Raw genomic sequence first — 25,000 nt, 5'->3', positions numbered from 1 at the left:
CAAGAGGAAATGAATTATTCACCAATAAAAATGTCATTTCTGTCTGTCTGCCTTCATCAGTATGTATTGAATCAGTATGTATTAGTAGTAGTTTATTAGTACGTTTATTAACGGAGCACATCACCCATTTTCAACCTTATTTTCATATAGTTGGTCCTCACTAATGCTCATTCTAAGATGGCTCACTCTACTCACTCTATGTCTCAGAAACCTGCCTACCAATGACATCATCAATGGGTATTCTAAGCAACTGTAAAAGAAACTACTGCCTTTCTCTTAGTGCAGTGGTTCTCAACCTGTGGGTCAGGACCCCCAGGGCAAGTCCCCAGATGACAGTGAAGGGACAATTTAAGGACTGAAGTATATTCCTGGTCGAGAGAGTGGCTGTATTAGTCTCCTGGAGAAAGGTTCAATAATGGAGGATCCGGTCCAAGGTTTTCAGTTAGATATCATTTTATTCCACCCAACAGGCAAACTGCCAGGTAGTCAGATTAGCAGCGCGCCGCATTTTCATACAAGCATGTCATTTTATACTCTGTCTACCTTCTGCTCACAAGGGGAGGGGTCAGGTAGCTAAACCCAGCCCCTAATCCCCGTGGGCCTATCACATCAAATACATGAATACTTGAGGAGTCGTGGCCGAACCCCCACAAACATCCTGTTAAACACATTAGCATTGTCCTTACAGTGTGCCAACTTGTCTTATTTCCAATTATCAAACTTTACTATTACACAAAGGCTGGTTTAGTCATTCTTGTTCAACATCTCTTAAGCTTTAGAATAAGACCACACACTTTATACTTTCATGTTTACAAACAGTAGTTAGAAATCCAATGAGTCAACAAAACAGCAGTTACTTCAGACTGAATATTTTCCCTAAATGACATTTCTCTTTGTTTACAACACAGGTCATAGTTATCAAGACTTTAATCATTTCAACTACTCATTTAAAAGGCTTTTAGTATTGTGTACATAGTCCTACTCAACTTGACAGAGTTAAAGCCAAACTTTCTTCTGTAGACTTGCTGTCCTCTGCCTAACCACTACGCATTCCCTGTCTGTAGCCAACACCCAGGAAGGAACAAAGGGATTATAATTAGTTCAAGACAGGGGTAGCATCACCTGGACTCCAGGGGGGCTAGCTTCAAACAGTCTGTATACACTAGGACAATAGTATTATAATCAACCACTTGGTAACAAAAGGTTTTGGCTCAGCGACTTGTTTTGGTTCTCACTTAAAGCGGGTAGCTTCTGCTCCAGGACAAAGACCAGGATCTTAAAGGGTTGACTTGATCAACACATCAATAGCAAATTCAAATTGGAGGGTATTGTCAGGGTTTTTTCCACTACCTGCCGCTCAGCTACACACAATTCTGCATCTCAGTATGGGATATGATTAATTATATGGAACCCATGTTTGAACGGATACTTCAGGACTTTTACGACCTTTTTAATACCTAAAAAAAAAATCACAATTACAGCATCAAAAAGTAATCAACAAACTATATTATAAAAACTGGTCAAACAAGAGGAGAAAAAAAGACATTGTTTTGATTCATACAGTTCAATCAATGCATAAATTATACAATGGAAATTAATGCATTAACTATAAATTCTAACAGGAAACATTACTTATATATTATAGTTTTCTGAGATTTACAAAACACTTTTCAACTTGTACACATGTACACAATTTACAGTTACTGTATGTACTGTACATGTTTAATAAGAGTCTGCTGTGTTGACAAAAGCAAAGAGAACAAAGTTTCATTTACTGCCCTTTCTTAAAAAAAAAGGTGATTGTATGTATTATAGAGGGCAATCCCCCCACATTCATTACACTGTTCATTTATCCATTTGTTACTCAGAGAGTGTACAAATGTAAGCCAATGGACCTGTTACGGGTCCACTGGTGTACATTTGTACACTCTCAGAGATTAATTAACACTGAGGACTTTAGACCATTGGTTCTCAAAGTGGGGTCCGGGGACCCCCAGGGGTTCTTGAGGGGGGTTCCAGGGGGTCCCCAGCAAAAGTAGTTAATGCAGCATCACAACCATTTTAACCACTTTATCCATTTATACGTTGGCTATTCAAAAATAGCAGATCTACAAGCGCACAGCGCGTCACTGTGTGCTGAGCTGCAAGCTTTTACATCTGATATTTTAGTTTTTAAAAAATATTGAAAATGTTTGGAAAACGTTTTAACGATTTTTAAATCTTCTCTTCTGGGAGTCCCTGGCACATGGGGGATCCGCAGCCAAATCCAGATCAATTTGGGGGTCCTTGACTTGAAAACCTTTGAGAACCAGTGCTTTAGTTTAGACCAGGGGTCTTCAACAGGGGGTCCGGGACCCATAGAGGGTCCTCAGAGTTACTACAAGGAGGTTCGCCAAATCTTTGTGTGATATGATCATATTTTTTACTTTAACCACTTGAACCCTAGCATCCCTTTTCTGAGGAGAACTTTGGCCAAAAACAGCCGATCTACAAGCTCACGACGCCTCACAGTGCGAGGCGTTGTGAGCTTGTAGATCTGCTATTTTTGGCAAAGAGGTATATGTGTAGAGGGAAAAAAGAGCAGACCAAGTGATCTGAAACACAATTTTGTACAATATAGAGGGGGTCCCTGCTTCATCTCTCTCTCAGCTAGGGGGTCCTTGGCCTGAAAAACGTTGAAGACCCCTGGTTTAGACGCAACACTGCGATCAGAATCTGGCCTCGGTTTGCTCTTCTTCGTCGTTCTCATAGGTTTTATTGGCAGCGCCGTCTATGCTGCCATCATAGGGGTTCTCCACTTCTGCCTGAGCCGCCGCTTTCCTGCAAACACACAAGTATACAGCATGGTCAGGCAATGTGACAATAGATCTACAAGTATACAGCATGGTCAGGCAATGTGACAATAGATCTACAAGTATACAGCATGGTCAGGCAATGTGACAATACATCTCAGTCAGATAAAAAGTAGGAATTGAGAAAATCCCCAAAAGGTAGCACATCCACTTTTTTTATTGGCACACACCAATAAACGAAAGCGTTTGTTTATTGGTGTGTGCCAATAAAAAAAAGTGGAAATGTGAGTACGTTGTCCTCTCATTTGAAATTTTGGATGTGCTACCTTTTGGGGATCTTTTTCAATTCCTACTTTTTATATGTACAGTATACTGGATTTAGCACTCCACTGAGAAAACCCATTGTTGATCCGCAACCTCTTTTTCTTATTTAGATCTCAGTCAGAGTCAGTGTTTGTTTGTCAAGTCAAGTCAATTTGATTTGTAATACACATTTCAGACCAGGTAAACCTCTGTATGATGGTACCAAGTGGAAACATATCGTCGCTGTGTTGGCTTTGTCGCTGTCGGGCAGAAACCTCTTATCTCCATATTTTAACTTCAGTTTTTTTTCATCATTTTCATTTCAATTAATGCCCTACACTTGATCTTACTACCCACCCGACAGAGACGATATATACAGATTGTGTGGATGGAGATAATGGCAAATATGATAATAGAATGTATGTAGCAGTGATGGTTGACGGAAGTGCAGCAACACCTGAGGTTTGTGTGTGTGTGTGTGTGTGTGTGTGTGTGTGTGTGTGTGTGTGTGTGTGTGTGTGTGTGTGTGTGTGTGTGTGTGTGTGTGTGTGTGTGTGTGTGTGTGTGTGTGTGTGTGTGTGTGTGAACCCTAATTTATACAGTGTAAGACAATCCCTGTCACATCTCACAGGTTGTGAGCCACTTCTGGGCTCATACCTACTGAAATGTCTGTCATTGAAGTCTGACGGCTTTGTCAGTGAACTGATGTAGCTTAGCTGGTCTTATACAGTATAAACTAGGTGAGAGCGTGCATGTCATTGTGTAAAATATTGAACAATGCGTATGGTTGTGTACAATTTCCCTATGCACCGCTTGAGAACAGACTCACTTCTTGCGATCTCTGAAGCCACTGATGACGAGGTAGAATCCCATTAGGACCACAACTCCCATGACCACCCCGAACACCACCAGCCATATCGTCACCGGTTGCTCAACAGGCGGGGCAAGCGTTGCTAGGAGACCCTCGAATTCCAGCGTCTTGTCGTCCAAGCCAAAGGCGTTGTTGATGCGACCACGAGATAATCTAGGTTCAATTTAAAAAAAGGATTAATTGTCCCTTAATGTAGTCGGACCACACCCATTCATTCTCTATGCAGAGGTCCAATTGGGCTGGACATAATAAAGGGCTGCTCCACTTGAGGCGTTGCAGTCTAGTAAATTACTCTTGGCAAAGAGATACCCTTTTGCCAAACTTGAATTGAATTGAATGAGAGTTGAATCTTCCATACAGCAAAAAGGCTCTTTGGATAAAAGTGACCACCAAATACTTTTTGTTACAGTAGAAATAATCAATAGCACTTCCAATTTAAATGAATGCACAGTATATAGAAATGTTCTCACTGTATGGCAGCCTCAACGTCTTCCTTAGGGATGAACTCAGACGGGCTTGTTGGGTTTGTAACATAGAAATAGAAAGAGATCCTGGGTGTCTCTTTGTAGGTACGGACGTCTTCTGATCTGTTGGCGCAAACGGAAAGCAGATATGAAACTATGGATAAGAGAGAATTAGGAGGACAGAGTATTGTACATCAGTCATTTCCAGCGGTCATGTAATTAGAGTTGATACTGACGTGAAAGGTATGGTCAAGTTCTTTTGGCTGTAATACTGTCTCATAGCGTATGCCACGTTGGTCCTGAATAGGTACATCTCATTGGAATTCCAAGGATACTGAAACAGATCATACACACAGTAAAATTAGAGTTACAAAATAAATTAACTCTGTGTTAGTATTTGTTTTGGCAGAAAATAAAGCAGAATGCAAGTTACTGTTGTACGATAGTCAAACCGTTGCCATATTAGGTGCAGTTATTTGAAAAAAGGAAAGAATTTACAGTACTATTGTGACCATGGTTACATAGGGAAACGTTTCCGGGACAACCCACTGAATTGTTTATAGCAGAAGAAAGCATTTGCTCAATATTAGGAATACTCACAGCGTCATCGCCCATGGCAGCCTTCAAACTAAGCCTCACTTTGTAGGCATACTTTGAATCTGTAAAGAGATTTTTTTTTAAATGGTGGCTGAATTTATAGATTGCCAAATAAATGTATTATTGTGTACTTGTCGGCCTTCCATTTAATCTCACTCAATATCTAGTCAGCAAATCTTCACACCAATGTAACTAATTATAACTCGACTGCAGCTGTCAATCTAACAGCTGACTCCCCCATGCTTACTCTTACACTCAGTCAGAGAATCTGTACTTCTGTAACTATTTGTATTTTGTTGTCCTTATCTTTAGTACATATCCTTATACAGTAGGACCATTTAAAATAACATAAGAGTGGACACCATAAGAACTGTCTGAGATTGGAGCTCAAAAAGCTTCTGCCCCTCAGCGCTGCCAGCCCAGGCCAGGAGGCCTGATGCTATGATCTGTAACGCTGTTTTTCTGCCAGAATTTTCTTCAATAAATTGTCAACACTTCACCCTGACTGAATTCTTTAGATTATACAACTCTATGTCATGATATAAATGTGACATAGGTCTGTTCTTCTGTAGCCTACTTCCCCCAAAAAGGCCTGTGTGTGTCTGTGTGCTTGTCCAGAGCAAATCTCGCAAACCGCTGGACTGATCAGTGGCACATTTCTTGCGTACACTGCCAGTAGGCGAACTTACTATCTCTACATATACATATTTTTTATTTTTGGGCGGTGTAGCCGCCCCTATAAGTGGGGTTGGGACACCTCATTAGCTGTATTGTGATTGGCTCATTAGTACACCCCTAGCTGTACTGTGATTGGCGGACTCTATTGGCTGACTCTATTCAGCACTGTGATTGGCTAGCGAGACACATGATGACAATAATAACCTATAAATAGGATTATGCACTTCAAAAAAATCATTTTTTTTTAAAGTGAGCTTCCATCACTATGATGACCACTGTGATGACCACACCGCCCACTTCACACTGGGTGTGATTTTTTTTATTTAACTTTAATTTCATAACGTATGTCAATGAGACTCGGATCGGGCTGAAAACCTGCCCAAATCTGGAGTCATCGTACGTCATAGATATGTCATAGATTGACGTCTCTTGCTGGCCACATGAAAGTCCAAGATCAACGAGATCATTGGAGCCACGCCGTTCCCTTTTGAATTTCAATTTGTTACTGAACAGCTCAGTCATGGAAGAGAAAGAGACTACAGACTGAATAGGAAACTATTCCCTCAGCATCCTGCAAACAGCCTGTATAGCATTGGTGCAAAGTAACTAAGTACATTTACTCAAGTACTGTACTTAACGTACAACTTTGAGGTACTTTTACTTTACTTTGTTTGATTCGATTCTTCTACTCCACTACATCTCAGAGGCAAATATTGTACTTTTTACTTACTTCGGTACTCACAAAGTAACTTTGGTTACTACTTACTTGTAGATCAGCTATATTTGAATAGCTGAAGTGGTTTGTATTAATAATAAAAATATGCAATGTGTTGTTGTGAGCTTGTAGATCTGCAATTCTTTTTAAACAGTTTGACATTTTGTACTTTTGCTTTTGACACTTTAAGTATATTTTGATGCCAATGTTGTGCCAATTATGTGCTTTTACTTTTGTATTTCTATATTGCGGTATTTCTGCTTTTACTTAAAAAAATCAGAGTACTTCTTCCAGCACTGCAGTATAAATTGCAAAGTGTAGTGCGGTACTGATATCGATGTTTCATTGTATTCAGCGATACTCACATGGATCTACTGTGGTCTTCCAGCCTACGGTTCTGTTGTTCTTCCTGTTGTCCTCCTCCAACCACACTTGCAGGTCTTTAAAATAGTCCAACAGTGGGCCAGCATCCATCCTTGTTGTAGTACCGGTGATCGTTTCTAGTGCTCTGGTCCAGGATTCGGATCTTCCTAGCTCCAACATATTCCTGAAGTAGAGCAAATAAGACATTGATGAAATTATGATTGATTGATTGAATGCTTTAGAGTCAGAAATGTAAACAGCACGTGGTACAGTCAGACATTAAGGGTAAAGGAAAACATAAAAAGGTCCTGGGAACTTGTTTCCATTGTGGTCCTATGTATTCAATTCATCAACATAGCATAACAAGATGAGAAAATTTAATACATGTATGAATACATTAACAAATACAAAACACTTTATGTACAAAGGAGAAAGGGGAATATTTTCAGCAGTGAATGACACCTCCTTTCTATGGGAAATTGCATTTACCCGCCCCCCCCCTGTGGTCTCCTGATAGATAGTTTTTCAGGCTAGTTTTGAAAGAAACCAGTGATTCATAATTTTTAATGAGTGGTGTCAGGGCATTCCACATTTTGGTGGCAGACTAGTATAATGAGACTTTTCCCATGTTTGTTCTATATTTGGGTAGTACCAGATCGTCTCTCCCTCTAGTATTGTGGCTGTGGGTGTCACTCACTTTGGAGAAATAGTTAGTCAGTATTGAGGGCACTGCCCCTTTGACTATCTTAAATACCAATCCCATTTGTATTTGATTAACATGGCTTCTACCCTGAGCCATCCCAGACTAGCACAGTGTGTTGGAATTAGGTGGGTCATGGGCTTTAGGCCGAGAAGTAGTCGGATCAGTTTGTTTTTCGACATTGATGACAATATTGACGACGATATTGACCACGTTGACCTATATGAGGCTTAGATATGATACAGTACGCAGTAAAATCATTAGTGTTAATTTAACTCCGAAGAGTGTACAATTGGAACCATATGGACATGGCAAAGCATCCCATTGGTTCTGCCATGTTGTGAGCCTGTAGATCTGCTATATTTTCAGCAAAGATATTCCAGGAGGCAAAGTATAGACAAATCCAGAGAGCGCTGCGGTGTCAGACTCCTGCTGCGGTGTGCATTCTGACACCGTAGTTATGATTGCACCAGGGGAGCGCTCTGTGGATTTGTCTATAGGGTTTGAGTGGTTAAATTAACACTGGAATTTCACTGTATCTTTCTACAGTATGTATTATGTCAATGAGGAAAAGCTAATCAAAAGTATTATAGGCTACTTTAAGTGACGTACTAAACAAATGTTTACCACAGATATCATCATCAAAAAGTAATTCATGTTTCACTAATGCATAGAGGAGAAAAGAAAGGAAGTAATGTGTACCTCAGTTTAGTTCCTGCTGCTGTAGAGTTAGTGATGTCACACTTAAACAAGGCCTCTGCGTGTCCTGCCTCCTTACAAAGGGCTTCCTGGAACTGGAACTGGTAAATGGTTCTGGTGAAGTACCTGTTACACACAGACATACATACTGTAATTACACATGCAAATAAACGCACATATACCTACTGTAGACTTAGAGCACACAGAGCCCAGAGACAATGATTTCTTCCCTTAACAAAAATGGATTGCTCCAATCTGAGACCTTCTGATCCAGAATTCAATAGTCAGTTCATTATTATTATTATTATGATTATTATTATTAATAGGGCCTCCAAATGGACGCATACAGGTCTGTAACTCTCAGAGTTATAGATCTATTTGGTTCCATTTGTACACTCTCAGAAATAACATTTTAAGTTTGAGTGCTACTGTACCTGATGAAGGAGTAGTCTCCAGACACATGGAACAGGGCAGGTGGGTCGCAGTATGCCTCATCTCTGGGCACTGGCTCCACCACACCAACCAGCTCCCTCCTGATAGAGCAAGAGAACATTCCCTGTCAACACTGACATCTAGTGGCCAATTCTGTAATCATAGACTTTGGAATAAAAACAGATCTGACCCGGCACCCTTATGTGACGAGGTCATACATAGCACATCAAAACAAAGATACAAAGTACTTCAAAGGAACCTTTTTGTTGTTGTTAAAGTAAGTGTTAGCTCTGCATTCCCATAGTAATCATTGGTGCTATAATAGAGTGCCCCCCCCCCCCAGTAACAGGGGTCTCTCAATCTCTCCAGCTCTTTAGTAAACAGAAAATAAATTTTAGGTCGGGATAACAATTTCATGCAATCAGTAGAGGTGAGAGAACTCATATATAAACATGTTGAATTGGAAGTAGTGAAAAAAAAAAGAGCAGACCAAAATTGGAATTGGAACACTATAAAATTGTAGCTGATAAGAATGAAAGAATCTCACTTACGCCACCTTTAAATACAACTGAAGATTTGTTTAAATTCAACAGAATGGATGAAATACAATCTAAAAATGATTACAAATGGAACATTTTACCATTATAATACATTACAAATGCGCACCGAACGTGCAAGTTTATGTGTATAAATGACCTTCAGATTTAGGTGGGGTCGCGAGTCAGAACCATATACATTCTCCAGAGGCTATGGTACGTACTTCATCTCCCACCACTTCTCCATCCACTTATCCTTGGGGATCTTCCCTTGGAAGACTTCCCACCTCCACTCTTCCAACATGTAGGTGAAAGGCAGCGTGGCCACAATAGTCAGGGCTTGCTTCATTAAGAAGTTGATCTCAGTTTCTGTATTCACGCCAAACAAAAGACACAGTGAATGACATTTCAATTTACAAAAACATATGATGAACCAAAGGGTTTAGGGACTGTGCATGTCTCTGCTCTGGAAGGTAAAAGATTTACGTTTTTCGTTTTTACATTTTAACAGTATCATACAGCCAACTGTCATCTGAGGCCTCATGTCCTTTGCCTTATCAAGAGTATATCACAACATCTTGCACTTAAACACATGAACGTAAAACAGATACAAAATAGGCAAACATTCTGTGAAAATAGTGGTTAATTTAGCTGTTTGATGTACAGCAAAGTATATAGGGTTTAAGGATTAAGGACATAAGAACTAATGAGGGCTTGGCCTACTCTAGAAGCATTGTACTGAGAGCTATAGTACAGTATGTGGGAAAGTATGACACATCTCTCACAGTCAGTACTGTCCTCGTGTGACAAAGTTCAGTAAGGTGGATTATGGCTGGCAGGGAGCCCAGGACCTTGGTGTTTGCTACTATCTGTGTGTTCTGAAGTACACAGGAGTGTGCCGGTATGGTAATGTCTACCCCAAATGTCCTTGGGCTGCAGGGATACCTTTATCCTGGGCACAGTCAGAGGACGGCAGGCATGGGGTTTGGAGGTACATCAAGTCCCAAAGTCTACTCTAATATCTCCTGGTCCATACATAGGCTACTGTAATGTTAAGTTATGTGCATGATGTATATTAGATAATGTGTTTATGTTTGTCAAGCATGTCAACCGTACCTTTATCGTCAGTGAAGTCAGCAGGCAGGAGCTTTAGTGCCTTCAGGTGTTTGGGTGTGGCTGCAGAGAGAGACATGATTTCTCCCACGGCCTCATGGAATCCCTCATTGGCCCCGTCCCTCAGCAGATAGCTCAGGTTACGGTAAGCCATCTGGTACTGGTTGTGGCCCATCTCATGGTGCACTGTCAGGAAGTTGTCCATGTCCACCAAGGTGCACATTTTGATCCTGAGGAACAGCACCGGAGGTGTCCGAAGGTCAGCGATTATATGGCATGATACAATATCAGTTATAAATTAGATCTAATGATAAAAGCCATGCACACCAAACATCTCTTTAGGTGCTGTGAAAGATTTCTGATCCCAATAAGTTAATCTTTAAACCGCCCCTCCATGCCCTCAAATCAACTCAGCTGTTTTTAATTTAATGTAGTGGTCGATGTATAGGTACACGGTAAAATCCCACTCTGAGGAGTGCACAGATGGAACCAAATGGACCTGTAAGCATCTTAACATTAAAAAAAGCATTTAACTCAAAAGAGTATCGGTCGATTTCTGATAACATGCACTCTTTTGTTATCTTTATTGCCAGGGGGAATTGACTCAGAGACTAATCAACATAATTTTTCCAAGAGTTTCCATTTTGGAATATGTACGCATACCCACAGAGTGAGAAAGAATACTGTGAAGTAAGAGCTGTTGGGTTTCTGTGCACATCACCCTGCTACTGTGGTTTAGGGCAAAAAAATGATTTCTGATCTTGTGCTACATTATGTGTAAATTTGCAGATACATTTTCTGCTACAACTCTCAGTTCTTCTAAATCAAAGCTGGAGACTTTTCTATTTTGCTGCTGCCTTTTATTGGGGTTTTTGATACATTTCTTGTGCTGCACTGTAACTTTATCATCATATTTTATCGGTTTAATTTGCACTTATTCTTATCGTCTATTCCCTTAACCCATTAAGACCTGGAACGCATCTGTGTCACTTTTTGATTTGAGCTAAAAAGCATTATTTTACACTTTGGCTATTCAAAAATAGCAGATATACAAGCTCATAGCGCGGCACCGAGTGCCTCGCTACGAGCTTGTAGATCTGCTATTTTTTTTTAATTATGAAAATGTGTGCAAATCTTTGAATATATATTGTTTTAAAGCAAACATTTTTAACTAAAATCTTTGCTTCTGGGGGTTCCTGGCCCCCAGCCCGTATACGAGTACGTGTAGTGACAAATATTATCCTCCCCGCCCCGAACACGGGGCCAAATCGACAAAGCCGGATGCACCACGGTGGATTCGAACCCCCAGACCGATGAGCAGCTGCTTTACCACTGCACCACCTGAGCGCCATAGTAACTACTCCACCTTTAAATATCCTGTTATAATGTGTTTCACATGCCGTTTATATGAATGCTCTTATAGCCACTTAAACCCCTGCATCGGTAGCAGATCGATCGCATTGTGAGCTTGTCGATCGGCTATTTTCTCACGAAAGCTTTCCCCACAATGACAGGAAAACGAAATAACTGTGCTGTGTATTGCATTATGGATAAACATGTGTCACACACATTCAACACATATGATGGTGTGTGCATGTAAGGTGGGTGGTTTAAATGAGCGTATACCTAAAGTCCTCTTTGTTGCCCATGTCCCAGGCTGTAGGGTGACAAACCACCTGCCTACCGGCGTCTTCTGGCTTCACCAACATGGAGTTGGTCCAGAAATTGGGAAACATCTCGTACAGGCCCACAGACATGAAGAATGTCTCTGCTTCTCGAAACAGCCGCATCTCATCCCAGCCCTGAAAATCAAAATCGTATCCCTCCAATTGAGTAGCCGTAATTTACTTCTCAGCTAGCTCTGGTCCATAGCGTTAGAAGGAGTTCTCTGAGCTACTTCTCAGCATAAACCACTCTGAGTTACACAATTGTATTTTGTTATCTTTACCTCAAGCATGTATGTTCTAATTGCTTCACTTAGTACCGTACATTTGCTTTCATCGTTTCGGTGACATCAATATCAGTTTTTTCAGGGTAGGGAGTAGAGAGACGATACAGGTTGGTCCAGAATCTCCCCCACATGTCACCTGAAGAAACAGCACAAATGTCACAGATCATTTGATGTCATAGTTCCCAAGAGACCTTCTTGTGGAAGGTCTACAACAGAGGTTCTCAAAGTGGGGTCCGGGGACCCCCAGGGGTCCTTGAGGGGGTACCAAGGGGTCCCCAGCAAAATGAGGAACAGTTTAAAGTCTAATGTTTTGGCTACTTACATACATGGCCAAAATACATAATCATGTTGGGGGCATGACATGACATTTTTCACATTCCAAACACAAAATGTAAAGCCATTTCCCCCTTGTCCCTTCATATATATATATGCACATATTGGAATGCCCATTACCCATATATGGACATATTGGTTGGATCGGCGGTTCTGGACAACTAGATATCCGAACTACTCTAGGTTTAAATGTTTGTTTACCCTAGCCCATGGGTACAGGGGTGTACATCCAAACTCAAGAACAATTTATGAAGAACCGTGATAGTGATGGAGCTGATATGAAGTCATTCCCAAAGCATTGTTCCAAGAACGAGTTGCTCAACATCAGGGACGTGCTGGCCACTGGGAAATTCGGGGAAATTCCAGAACGGCCGCGCCATTTACGGGCCGCCAGACGGCCGGTGGGCCACCCCAAAAAAAAAAAAAAAAAGAAAAAAAAGATTTTTATTTTTTATTTTTTTTATAAAAGTTTTTTTAGCTCCCGTTTTAGGATTATTACGGTAATTTCCGGGTCGCGCGGCCCAATTATTAGTTACGTTACTGTTGGGCTGGGACGTTTTTCAGCAGTGGTGTAATTTACATAGGGTTGCTGGGTTAAAACGCCCCCCCCCCCGTTGACAAAACCAAATCAGCCCCCAAAACGGTGGGCCGGTTCGGAAAATCCCAGAGCTGAATTTTGGTCCCAGCACACCCCTGCTCAACATACATACCGAGCAAGTGTGCTGGCAGAGGTCCTTGTGAATCAATGTGGCCAGGATAGGCATCCATAAGCTTGGCTCTTACATAGGCGTGGAGCTCCTTGTAAAGGGGCAGGATCTGGGAACAACAATAATAAATTAGCCATTGTCCTGCTACAACCAATGTATGTATTAGGCCCAAAGTGTCTCAAGAACATTTACCTTTACATTGCAATTTGCATGCACAGTTCATTGAGCAATTTGTAACTCAGGGAACCTACAAATGTAACCAAATGGACCGTGGTTACATTTGAACACCCACAGAGTTGAATCAGAGGGTTTGAATGAATGAATACTAGAGAATGAATGAATACTAGACATACTTGTTCGTATATGGAACGGGAGTCTGCCATTAGCTGATCCCTGGTGTATTTGTACTTTTCTTCATCCTCAAGAGTTTCATAATTATATCTCCAGTATGCGCCATAGTCCTCAAAACCTGTTTGTTTGTTAGTCAGAGAGAGAGAGAGAGAGAGAGAGAGAGAGAGAGAGAGAGAGAGAGAGAGAGAGAGAGAGAGAGAGAGAGAGAGAGAGAGACAGAACAGACAGACAGACAGACAGACAGACAGACAGACAGACAGACAGAGAGAGAGAGAGAGAGAGAGAGAGAGAGAGAGAGGGAGAGGGAGAGAGAGAGGGGTTTGATTTAAGATTATGCTTTTATTCATTCATTTTCATGTGGGGATGGGTGGGCTGACAGGCCAATACCAATAAATGACACCATTTATACATGTTTGTATATGGAACAGACATCTGCCATAAGCTGCTGTCTGTATTTGGACTTTTCCTAAATGATTTGTCAGTGTTGTTATGACAAAAGTTAAACAAATGCAGGTTTTCAGGAACCTTATATTGTGCTGGGAACTCCCTTCCTTTTTGGGGAAGATTTGTCTGATTACCGGTAGCTGTCAGCTGCCATTATCCTCGACACCATCTTTTCTTGTCAGGACAATATCAGTCACCAGAACCAGGAACGTGTGTTTCAAATGAGTCTAGCATGGTTAAAATAGAGACTGAAGTCGAATGGGCTTATAGGAGGGGTGTGTGTCTGATCTAATGAATATCAAATATCTAAGTATTGAATCAAGCAACTTTAAAACTGTCAAAAGCCAGAGTAGATGTTAGAATGACCCCAGAACTGTTTTAAAGTTAAATACCTTTAAAGGGATACTTCACTCTCGGGCCGGGGACACATTTAAAATAAATGAAAAAAGTTATGGAAAATTCATGGCCCCCTCACGACACGCAGTGTCCTACTAATGTGTGAGGGGGCCATGAATTTTCCATAACTTTTTTCATTTATTTTTAATATTTTTTTTAAATGTGTCCCCGGCCCGAGAGTGAAGTATCCCTTTAAGTCCACAGTAATAATTAATTCCTGCCCTACATTCTATCTGAACTTTTCACATATTGAAACAATCAATGTACACAAAGCACAAACCTCAAGGTAGTTTGTGTTTTTTTCCACAGCGCCATATTTGTGCTGCTTGTTACCAAAAATGTGTTTCATCTCAGACAGTCTAGTTCAACATTCTGTCCATTTTTGGTTATTTTGTAATCATCTACTACCAACAAGGCTTGGCTGTTGTAGCTAAATCATTTGAAACTTTTTTTGTGTGGCAGATTTACATTATAAGCCCATGTCCTGACCTTGAAGAAAAAAGGCAGTACATGTGTGCAGTGCACAACCCATGGAAATAATGAATTGGGTGTGCTCGGGTGGAGGGGTAAGGTAAACCCTCCTCTTCAGGAAGCACTACCCTTCCTCTTCGCCTCGCCTACTTGTTGTTAACTAGTTGTACGAACTCTTGTTTTATTGTTTTATTGGATCTTGTTTATTCGATACACTTACTTGTTTTGGCTCTTGCTCATTTGATTTAGCTATTTGTCTCATCTGTTTAAGAAAGTAGGTAGCTGTACTTTTACCTTAGCGCTAGGTATACTCTTGGTTGCTTGTTTTAGAAGAAAATGCACTTAAGACTTCTGGTGATTAGTAGTTTCGTTCCCTTCCTATGTTGAATGCACTTATTGTAAGTCGCTTTGGATAAAAACGTCTGCTAAATGACTGTAATGTAATGCAATGTAAGGTACCCGTCCCCACCGCGAAGTCTAGGGGATCCTGGTGGTTCATCCTCATTGGCAGGTGAGCCAGCTGGGTACAACAGCAGTGACAATACAGAAATGTGTGAGGAAGAATTCATTGCCATATGGACTAAATTGGGGAGTAAGAAAATAACAATTGCCTACACAAAAAAAATGGGAAAAATGAAGAAAAGGGCTATTTATTTCACAAAATAATGTATTGGTATATTTAAAAAGTCACACGTGTATACACACTCAGCCCTGGACTAATCAGAGTGGCTGGACTCTTTGAAGATGGGGAGGCACCTGTCAGCGGGGAATGTTGAACAGGAAGAGTAGGATAGAGGGGCATCGTCCTCTCGGTGGGGCCTCCTCACTGGCAGGGGAGCCAGTGGCAACACAGAAATGTGTGTGTGGGGGTTAATTGAAATAACGACTAAATTGGCTTTTCTAACAAACAAAAAAAGAGAAAGAAACGAGCGCAGAGATTAAAAAAAACTGTGAAATCAACTTGGGGCAGTGTGGGTGGGGCATAAAGGCAACTGTGGCCTCAAGGAATACAATAGGCTCTATGCACAGCAGCCATATTGGAAAGAAGTTGGGCCTCTTTTTACTTCCTTCACAGGTGTTACCAATGATACTAATGAAGGCTCTGTTCCATCCTGGCCAGGGTGCTGATATTGTGCATGCGGGCTCACTGGAAACACTCCATTTTGGTTCCCAAATGGCCCCTTGTGGTGGATGGAACCAAATGGACCCGTGAGGGTCCATTTGGTTCCATTTGTACACTCTCAGAGTTATGGGGGTCCTTGAAAATAAGACGACCACTGTGCCACACCAAATGGAACAGAGCCTTAATTAGTATTATTGGTAACACCTATGTGGCTGCTGTGCATAGAGCCTATAATTTTGAGGGGCATCGTGCCATACTGAGGGGGGCCACCATGACATTCCTGCCTGCAGTTCATTTTGAAGTGCAAATGGTAAACTTTTCTGAACTCTTACCATTGAGTTTGGATGCTTCATTCTTCAAGTCAACGTAATCCTCATACAGCGGCCTCATCCTCTTCCCCGTCTCTCTCCTCCAGCCCTCCCACACATGCAGACGTTCAGCGTAGTTCTGGCTGCTGCTCATTACATGTTCTAGGCCTGCACCACATTACAGGAGACATGCACATGTTTTCTTCATGCACCACAGCTGAACTTGTATAGTACCCAGAGGGTCGCCCCCCCCCTTAGGGGTCCCTGGAGACCCTGGGGTCTCCAGGCCGTGACCTACAGACACAGCGAAGGAAAACTGTAAAGCCACAGCCACGCATGCAAGATGTTGCACATGAACTCTGCAGCCGCACTGAGGCGCTCCAACTCAAACACTCTGACATTAAGTTTCGACACAACATTCACCACAATGACAAACAAATTACGTCCGCGCAAAAATAAGCGAGGGCTCGCTTATTTTGGTGTTCAAAAATCGTGGGATAAAAATTTCCCCCCAAAAAGTTTTAAAATGTTTAACAACGCAGCGCGTCCTGCCGTCCTCCCTCTCTCTCCATCTCCTTGTCTCTCTCTCTCTCTCTCCCCTCTGGCCCTCTCTCTCTCCCTGTCTTCCTCTCTCTCCCTCCCTCGTTCCCTCTCTCTCTCTTTCCCTCCCTCCCTCTCTTCCTCTCTCTCTCTTTCCCTCCCTCCCTCTCTTCCTCTCTCTCTCTCTCCCTCTCTCCCTCTCTGTCTCTCTCTGTCCGTCAGCGAAAATTCTCTGTCGCTGTTTGGCTCACTATTCTCTCTCTCCCACCCTCCCTCTCTCTCCCTGTGTGCGCGCATGGCTGTCCCCCCCGCCCCACCCCCACCACACACACACACACACACACACACACACAGAGAGACGTGCGTGGTGTCACTCTCTCCCCGTCTCTGGCGCGTTTCCGCGACTAATGTGACGCAACGGGACTTTTGAGATGGCCATGCCCAAAATAGGTTGCCTTATTCGGATACATGCGTGTGACTGGCCGCCCCTGCCGGTTCTCTGAATTTTTATTTTTAAATAGGCTCTGTCATGATTAATTGACCACACATATGAAGTGAAACAACTAATTTCTATCCAAACGATATGAATATAAGTAAATTCCGTGCCTCAAAGAAGAAGTTTGAGAGCGTTTTATAGCCGAAAGTAAGAAGTGGAGGCACTCGCACTAACAACAATGGCTGCCGTTTGTCTTTTTTCAGGCTGCACTCGGCTGCATTCGGGCTCACTCGAACTCGCCACCTGATTGGCCAACTTTTGCTGTCAATCACAGAACGATGAGCGACGACGCTGATAGGCTCAGAGAGTGAGGTTGGGTTGCCATGTCCAGGTGTTGTAAGCGTGAGGTGGGTGTAAATTGGTTAGAGAAAGTGCGTCGACGCATGCGCAGTGCGCAGCTTTGTGTTTTTTCATGAAGCTGGTTGCTTGTTACTCGCGCACGATCTGGCAACAGCGGTGAATACGCATGCGCAGTGCGCAGTTTTTTTTTTTTCCCCTGGTACAAACACAGGTACAAACACAGGTACAGCCAGTTTGCGAATTGTAATATAGATTATGTCAGCCATTCCCAACCTGTTGGCCGCGGGGCGCACTGGTGGGCTATATAAAACATTCAACCCGATCTCCAGAGATTACCGTAACATTGCACGGAACGAGTGCACTTCATTCCGTGGATAGCCGCCTCGGAACTCCCGAATTGCGTGCATATGGTACGGCGCTGCCTTGTCACAAAACCATTTCGGAGGCGCGCAGTCACAGGCGAATTGTCCCCCCGTGAAGGACCACCGAGGGAGCTAAGGCGACTGAGTTGCCGTCCTGAACGGTGGGACATTCGCCTGTGCCTACTCAGCGCCGTTTGAGTTATGTACCGATAGGCACAGAATCGTACATTTTATTGTGCGGACTGCTCTGCTTCCGGGTTTTTCCGTGTTGCGACTGGTTACGCCCACCGTGGGACTCGCCGTACATATGCACGCAATTTGGGAGTTCCGAGGCGACTATCCACGGAATGAAGTGCACTGTTCCGTGCAATGTTACGGTATTCTCTGGAGATCAGGCTGAAAACATTATATCCCCTATCGAATTTCTTAATTACACCAACATTGTTCATGTGAAGCGGTTTGTTTATGCTTATTTATTGAAATGATGCATGGGTGTGAGATGTGAACTGTGTGAGCCGGCGGAGGGGACACAGCTAAAACAAAGTGACTGTATTACTGTATGCAATATTAATCAATAATACTGAACAAGCAGAACAACTATGTGATCTATGTATCCTGTTAAACGCCCACATTCCGACAGGCAAACATAGGACTTACTGTAGGATGTTATCCCAGTCCAAAAAATATATGTATACTGTAGTAAAAACTAAATCATGGTCTTTTTTCTTTAAAACCTTGAAAAAAGATTTTTCATTGTGATACAATTCAATTCAATTCAATTCAAACTTTATTCCAGACACACAGGGGGTCCATAGAGTACATACAAATATCACACAACAAATAAATAACAAGGCATCATTTAAAAAAAAAACATAAAATCATACATAGAGGCTGACTCTCCAGTGTTTACGCAGCCTGGACGAGTACCGGAGACAGCTCTTCCCAGGATTGACTATATCCTCAATAATACTGTTCCGGACAGATAAATGCAGATAAATGGGAAATTAAAGTAATACGTTGGTTCCATTGATCCATGCTGGAACACAATCGATTGATTCATCATTAAAATAATGCTCTGAAAATGTCAGAATGCTTTCGAGATTTTCAAGTGGGCCCTGATGCTAAAAAGGTTGGGACGCTGGTATATGTTTTCACTGTACCGATTCATATAAATCGTCTGCTTACAACTTTCATAAAATCCACCACTCCACCCACTACTTTCGTCAGTGGGTTTGTTATTTATAAGCTGCCGTGTGACTTTGGACCACCCTCGCAGGCAGACTCATACTGTAGCTGTAATAATATCTTGATAAATGCTTTGCCTACCTGGCTCCAAAGTCTGACAGTTCGTGGGGTCATCCATCAGGCACACAGTTGCTGTGCTGTAGATTGTATTCATTTCACTCATCACTTTACTCAACTGGAAATATCAAAGAAAGCACAGAGTTACAAATGTTCGCTTAAAAAAATATATATATATATTAAAAAGATTTGCACACATTTTCCCTATTTTTCAAAAATAGAAGATCTACAAGCTCATAGCCGCGCTATGAGCTTTTATATCTTGAATAGCCAAATGACACTTTATTAATTAATTTTCCCGGGGACCCCCTGGTACCACCCCAAGGACCCCTGGGGGTCCCCGGTCCCCACTTTGAGAACCAATGCTCTCGAGAACACAGGACAGGAACAAACTATGCTGGGCATACAGTCATGTGATAACAAGAAAGATATGTATGTGTATTATCTATGTGATATTGTAATAATAGTAGTTGTACAGTCAGTCACAGTGACATCCCATATGTTTGGACCAGCAGTATCATTGATAAAGTAGAGTGCATGGCATCACTGGCATACAATATCTACTGTACAGTACATGCTTATGCAGCTACTAGAATTAATCAGTATAGTTCAGTACAGTTACTGGGGTGCAGGTTCAATCTACAATATAATACAAGGTGTCCTGTGCTGTCCATGAAACTGCTGTCTATACACAGTCAAATCCAAACTGTTAAATCTGAAAGTGTAATGCATTTTACTGTGTGCTATATGTACAGTAGTCAGTAGATCATTCTTCTAAAATAAAGTCATGAATTCATTCAGCAAGTGTGTGTCTTACTCGTGCGGCTTTATCTGCAGATAGAGCTCCAGAACCCTTGTCTTGCAGAGACATGAGCTGCAGCTTGATTTGTTTATCCATGATCTCGGTGATATTGTACTTCAGGGACTCCTCTGACATGTCAGTGTAGAAGTTTCCCCAGATGCTCCCTTGCTCAGACTGGGGCCGGGAGTGAGATCATATACTCATCAAGTCATCCATGGTTAACTTAGACAACAACTTCATTGTTTTAACTTGGGAATGAACATTGCCACATTTATTATGCAATGCCAGAATTTTCAGGTAAACTTTGGAATGCTTTCTAAGCACTTACCAGTTTGTCTGAGTTCTCCTGTGTGATGTTCGTGTTATAGGCCCATGATGCCAGAGAGTACTGGTAAATACGGGCTGTAGCTTCAGCATCAAATATCTCCAGGAACGCTCGTGCCCCTTCCTCCACTGACTGGCCATAAGCCCCGCACACCAGAGCCAGAACCAACGCAAGGATCCTGACAGACATCTTAGTCCTTCAAGTCCATCCACACGCACTGAAAAGGGCTGGGCTCTGTGTTTGCTGTTATACCGTATCATTAACCCTCCGTTGCCTTGGCCTTTGGACAGTGTCATAATTGAGGGTGTATGTCAGTTTTCCTACACAGACTTGGACGTGGCATGTCACCACTATGTCTTACTCTTGACATGGTGGAGGGTTCCTATTGATCTGTGGTCAGTTTAAGTAGTTCTCAAATGTGAACAATTAATTGTGGCTCCTACCTCAACACTCATCTCTCGTGTGTGTGTGTGTGTGTGTGTGTGTGTGTGGGTGTGTGTGTGTGTGTGTGTGTGTGTGTGTGTGTGTGTGTGTGTGTGTGTGTGTGTGTGTGTGTGTGTGTGTGTGTGTGTGTGTGTGTGTGTGTGTGTGTGTGTGTGTGTGTGTGTGTGTGTGTGTGTGTGTGTGGTGTGTGTGTGTGTGTGTGTGTGAGACAGGAAGGGAGGGGGGTCTCTGCAGTAGCCAGTAGCCTTGATCCTTCGGTTTACTGGATGTGAACAGGACACCATAAATAGCACAAGTTAGAATACTTCCTTATCACACACATTTTGTAATAGAAATGTTACACTGAATCATCTCATTTGGCACAGGACAAACTGTCAGAAGACTGAGCCAGCACTCCCACAGTCGGTTAGCACTGTCATGACAATACTTCATAATAACAAAGGGGGGGGGAATCATTCCATTGCCTCACAAATGTAAGCTCGCACACTATATGGAATATATGGAATATGATTAGATATCATCATCCTTTTCCCATCTATAATAGATGTCACTGTACAGCTGTAAGTTTTAAGATTTTTGTGAACACACATGTTTTGTCAGAGAGTGTTATTTCAAGGAAACAATAGAAGTAGATAAACCTCCAATCTCCTTATCTGTTATATACACTAGTTATATACTCAGTAACGAAACAGCAAGTCATACACTCTCTAGCCTTAAAGACTGATAAGAATCCACTCAGAGCATAGTTCATTAAAGGTAGGGTAAGTCAAGAGATATTTCTTTTCTAGGGAAGTATTAAATAACTCTATATTCTGATAGTCATCATTGCTATAGAATGTTTGTTCAGTAACAGGGGTCTCCCTGTGTCTCCAGCTCTTTAGTAAACAGACATTTTATTTTCAGGTTGGGATACAAATTTCTATCCAACCAGGAGAGAGAACTCACACAGCATACAGATTAAACAAGTGCAATTGGAAGTAATGACACAAAGAAATGAACAGACAAATTTGGAACTGGAACACTATCAAACTGAAGCTGATACATGTGTACTCTCCCCTGATTGGCTGAATTTGGCAACCCACCTGAACATTTATTTATGTTACTGAACAAACACCAATGTAGACCAATGAATATCCCTTTTAGTTTTGCTATAGTCCCTAATGATTTTAACTAACATGTTCCCATAGCATTATTCACTAGGGCATTAAAAGGCGGTGGAACGATTTATAGTTGATTGTTGTTTTGGTTTTGAACAATTAGTGAGAAAATACAGGTTGTATACAAGATATGTTACCCAAGCCTCTAAATTCATCTCAATGTATTCAGAAATGGGAAAAATCCCCCTAAATACCATTATCAAAAAATACATTGTTTTTATTTTATACAGGAAATACAAGAGCTTCACACAACACTAAAACACACACGTTGTGTTATGATGGTGAGCAATAGGAACTAATGATGACAAATGATTCATGCATTAGTAAAGGCTTACTTAAGTATATGGTTTCTACCCTTATTGGAAGGGCTTAACCTCTGACCCCTAACCTTCATAAAAGCTGAGTATGGTGGTCTGCCCCTGTGCTTACTTCATGACCGTGAACTCTCCACAAGGGGGGGCACTTTAGTCAATCACAAAATACTAAACTTGAATACAGTTCTATATTGATACATACATGAATAAAGGAGCTCTGTTAATTGACACATTTCAGTGCATGTACATGGAAAGAGGCTGGTAGGCTATTAATAAAGGCATGCATGTGAAAATAAATAACTAAATGAGAGAATTCAAAATATAGCCTATAGAAAATGAGGTTCTACGAGGATAGGAAGGCTATCTGTATGATGGTCAAGTGCAGGTGCAAAGGGCAAGCCTGATATTCGTTGTTCGACGGTGTCGCTTGCCGTAGATAACCGATGTACACGCTCACAATGATGGAGTAGCCTGTAAACTAAATAAATGACTGTATTTTAGTAGGCTACTACTTTTATCTATTGCTGTTCTTACTAGCACTGAATGCAGGCGTATACGGGGAGACCCGAGACAAAAGTTACATTTTCCTTCACAATTCACAGAATACTTGAAATTTACTCATCTTTTGTTTTAAGAAACATATATATGTGCCCTGATTACTAATACCATTTATAAGCTTTCACTAGTAAGGACAAGACTAAAATATTACTTTTAATGCAAGTCAGAGTTACAATTGCCCCCATGACGGGGGCAATTGTAACAGTGGTTGGGGGCAATTGCAACACTGTAAAAATAAGTCATATTAACACACTTTATCTCAAATAAAAGCACATCACTAAGTAATATGTATTTTTTATAATTTAACATTTTTACTTTTATATACATAATTACAATTATTTCGTATTTTATTCGAATTATTTTATTTTTCAATTTTGTTTTTTAGTCTATTTTTTATTTAAATGTATTTTTACTTTGAAATATAGTGACATTTAGTGAAATATGTTCATTTACTAACATAAAAGTTAAAAAGTATATGTCATCCCAGACAAAAAATATGCTTGCATTGAAAACACATTGTTACAATTGACCCCACTCACTGTGTTACAACCATGATAAAATCCCATATTCTAGCTAGAAACACCTATACTAGCATGGGCTGCTGACGTTAATTTGTGACCAATAACATAGAGATACAATTCATCTAAGTTTAAATCAGCTGACATCTTATCTTTAGACAGCAGAAGGAAAATACTGTACACTCAAAAATGTACATTTACACCTCAAAATCTGTTTTTGTTGAAAACTTCTGCTGATATGAAATGATCATTCTATCCTTCCATAGGCAGAGAGAGGACCCTACTGAGCATGTGCACAAGAAGTCATACCCCTCTAGCTTATTTCTAATTAGAATTATTGAGTGTTACTTTTGTCCCCACTCTCCCCTACTGTTTTGATTGATTGATTGAATACTTTATTAGCAGTTTGAAAAAAAAAAAAAAAAAGCACAGGAAAGTACAGTTCAATACAAGGTCAGCTAAGAGGATTTAAAACCCAAGAAAGCCTATGGCTTGTTTCATGGGGACTCAATTCATAAAGTCATGGTGTAAATCCAGTCAGTGGTGTAAAGTAATTAAGTACATTTACTCAAGTACTGTACTTAAATAACATTTTTACTTTTCCCAGTATTTCCAATTTTCTGTATTTTTACTTCTACTCCGCTACATCTCATGAGAGGCAAATAGGCCTTACTCCACTACAATTATTTGAAAACTTTATAGTTACAGTACTAGTTACTTAGTTACTAGTTACTGTAGATTTTGATTATTATTACAAAACATACATTAACCACTTCAGCCCAATTCAAACTTTGGCTATTTGAAAATAGCCGATCTATAAGCGTTGCGAGCTTGTAGATCTGTTATTTTAGAAACACTTTAACACATTAAAAGATGGGACATTCTGCAGAACTATACTTTTACTTGTAACAGGGTGTTTCTGCATTGTAGTATTGATACTTTTACTTAAGTAAACATTTTGAGTACTTTTCCCACCACTGCTGTCAGTCTGCTTTCCCTCAGATTAGCTGGAGCAGCAGTTCTCTGCAGACATACCTGTATCTATAGACCAAGCCTAGAGCCCAAAGCCTGATCACAATGAATGTACAATGAATGAACAGGCAACAACTGGCCTGTCCGGCATAGCATGCTGGAAGCTCACATTCAGCAAAACTGAATGGATGTCCAGGAAACATCAATTCAATGGACTTACTGGAATACTGCCTTATATTCTGTGTATAGCCTAGAAAACCTATATATATTGTGTGGCCTAGGCCTATATCTGACTTAGTGATAAGGAATGATAAAAAAAAATATATAAAATAAAATAAACAAAACAAACCAAAACAAAAAAAGTATATTAACTTATTCTGGTTTGTTTCCCTGTTTTAATTTGTATTAATGTTTTGGTTTCTTCTTTTATTTAAAAAAAAGTACTGTTTTGAGGGAAATATACAACTGAAGTTCATCCAAATCCAATGGGTCGAAATGAAGCTATTGCTGCACAGAAAATCCTCCATGTGTTAATTTAACTCCACATGGAACCAAATGGACCC

At 41.1% G+C, this 25,000-nt stretch overlaps 2 protein-coding genes across 2 annotated transcripts in view; one reads left to right on the top strand and one right to left on the bottom strand.

Moving 5' to 3' along the window:
- The window catches only part of LOC308099409 (uncharacterized protein), a 4,162-nt gene extending 4,118 nt beyond the window's left edge, over positions 1-44 (top strand). The window contains exon 7 of the mRNA XM_080448149.1: positions 1-44. This exon is cut by the window's left edge and continues 690 nt beyond it. The gene's annotated coding sequence lies outside the window, so the exon portion shown is untranslated.
- A 2,606-nt stretch (positions 45-2,650) lies between these two features.
- ace2 (angiotensin I converting enzyme 2) lies at positions 2,651-20,663 on the bottom strand (the record flags this gene model as incomplete). Its single annotated transcript, XM_080431845.1, has 18 exons — positions 2,651-2,820; positions 3,925-4,119; positions 4,437-4,553; positions 4,667-4,764; positions 5,031-5,089; positions 6,786-6,967; positions 8,186-8,308; positions 8,617-8,715; positions 9,375-9,519; positions 10,267-10,493; positions 11,890-12,065; positions 12,253-12,350; positions 13,258-13,363; positions 13,608-13,723; positions 16,372-16,515; positions 19,372-19,465; positions 20,165-20,323; positions 20,478-20,663. The coding sequence occupies 18 exons, from the start codon at positions 20,661-20,663 to the stop codon at positions 2,709-2,711; spliced, it is 2,436 nt and encodes an 811-aa protein (XP_080287971.1). The 3' UTR covers positions 2,651-2,708.
- Positions 20,664-25,000: the final 4,337 nt, after the last annotated feature.

Source organism: Gymnoscopelus braueri, assembly GCF_963280865.1.
Source record: "Gymnoscopelus braueri genome assembly, chromosome: 1".
Lineage (NCBI taxonomy): Eukaryota > Metazoa > Chordata > Actinopteri > Myctophiformes > Myctophidae > Gymnoscopelus > Gymnoscopelus braueri.
This window is presented reverse-complemented; position numbering and strand designations above follow the sequence as displayed.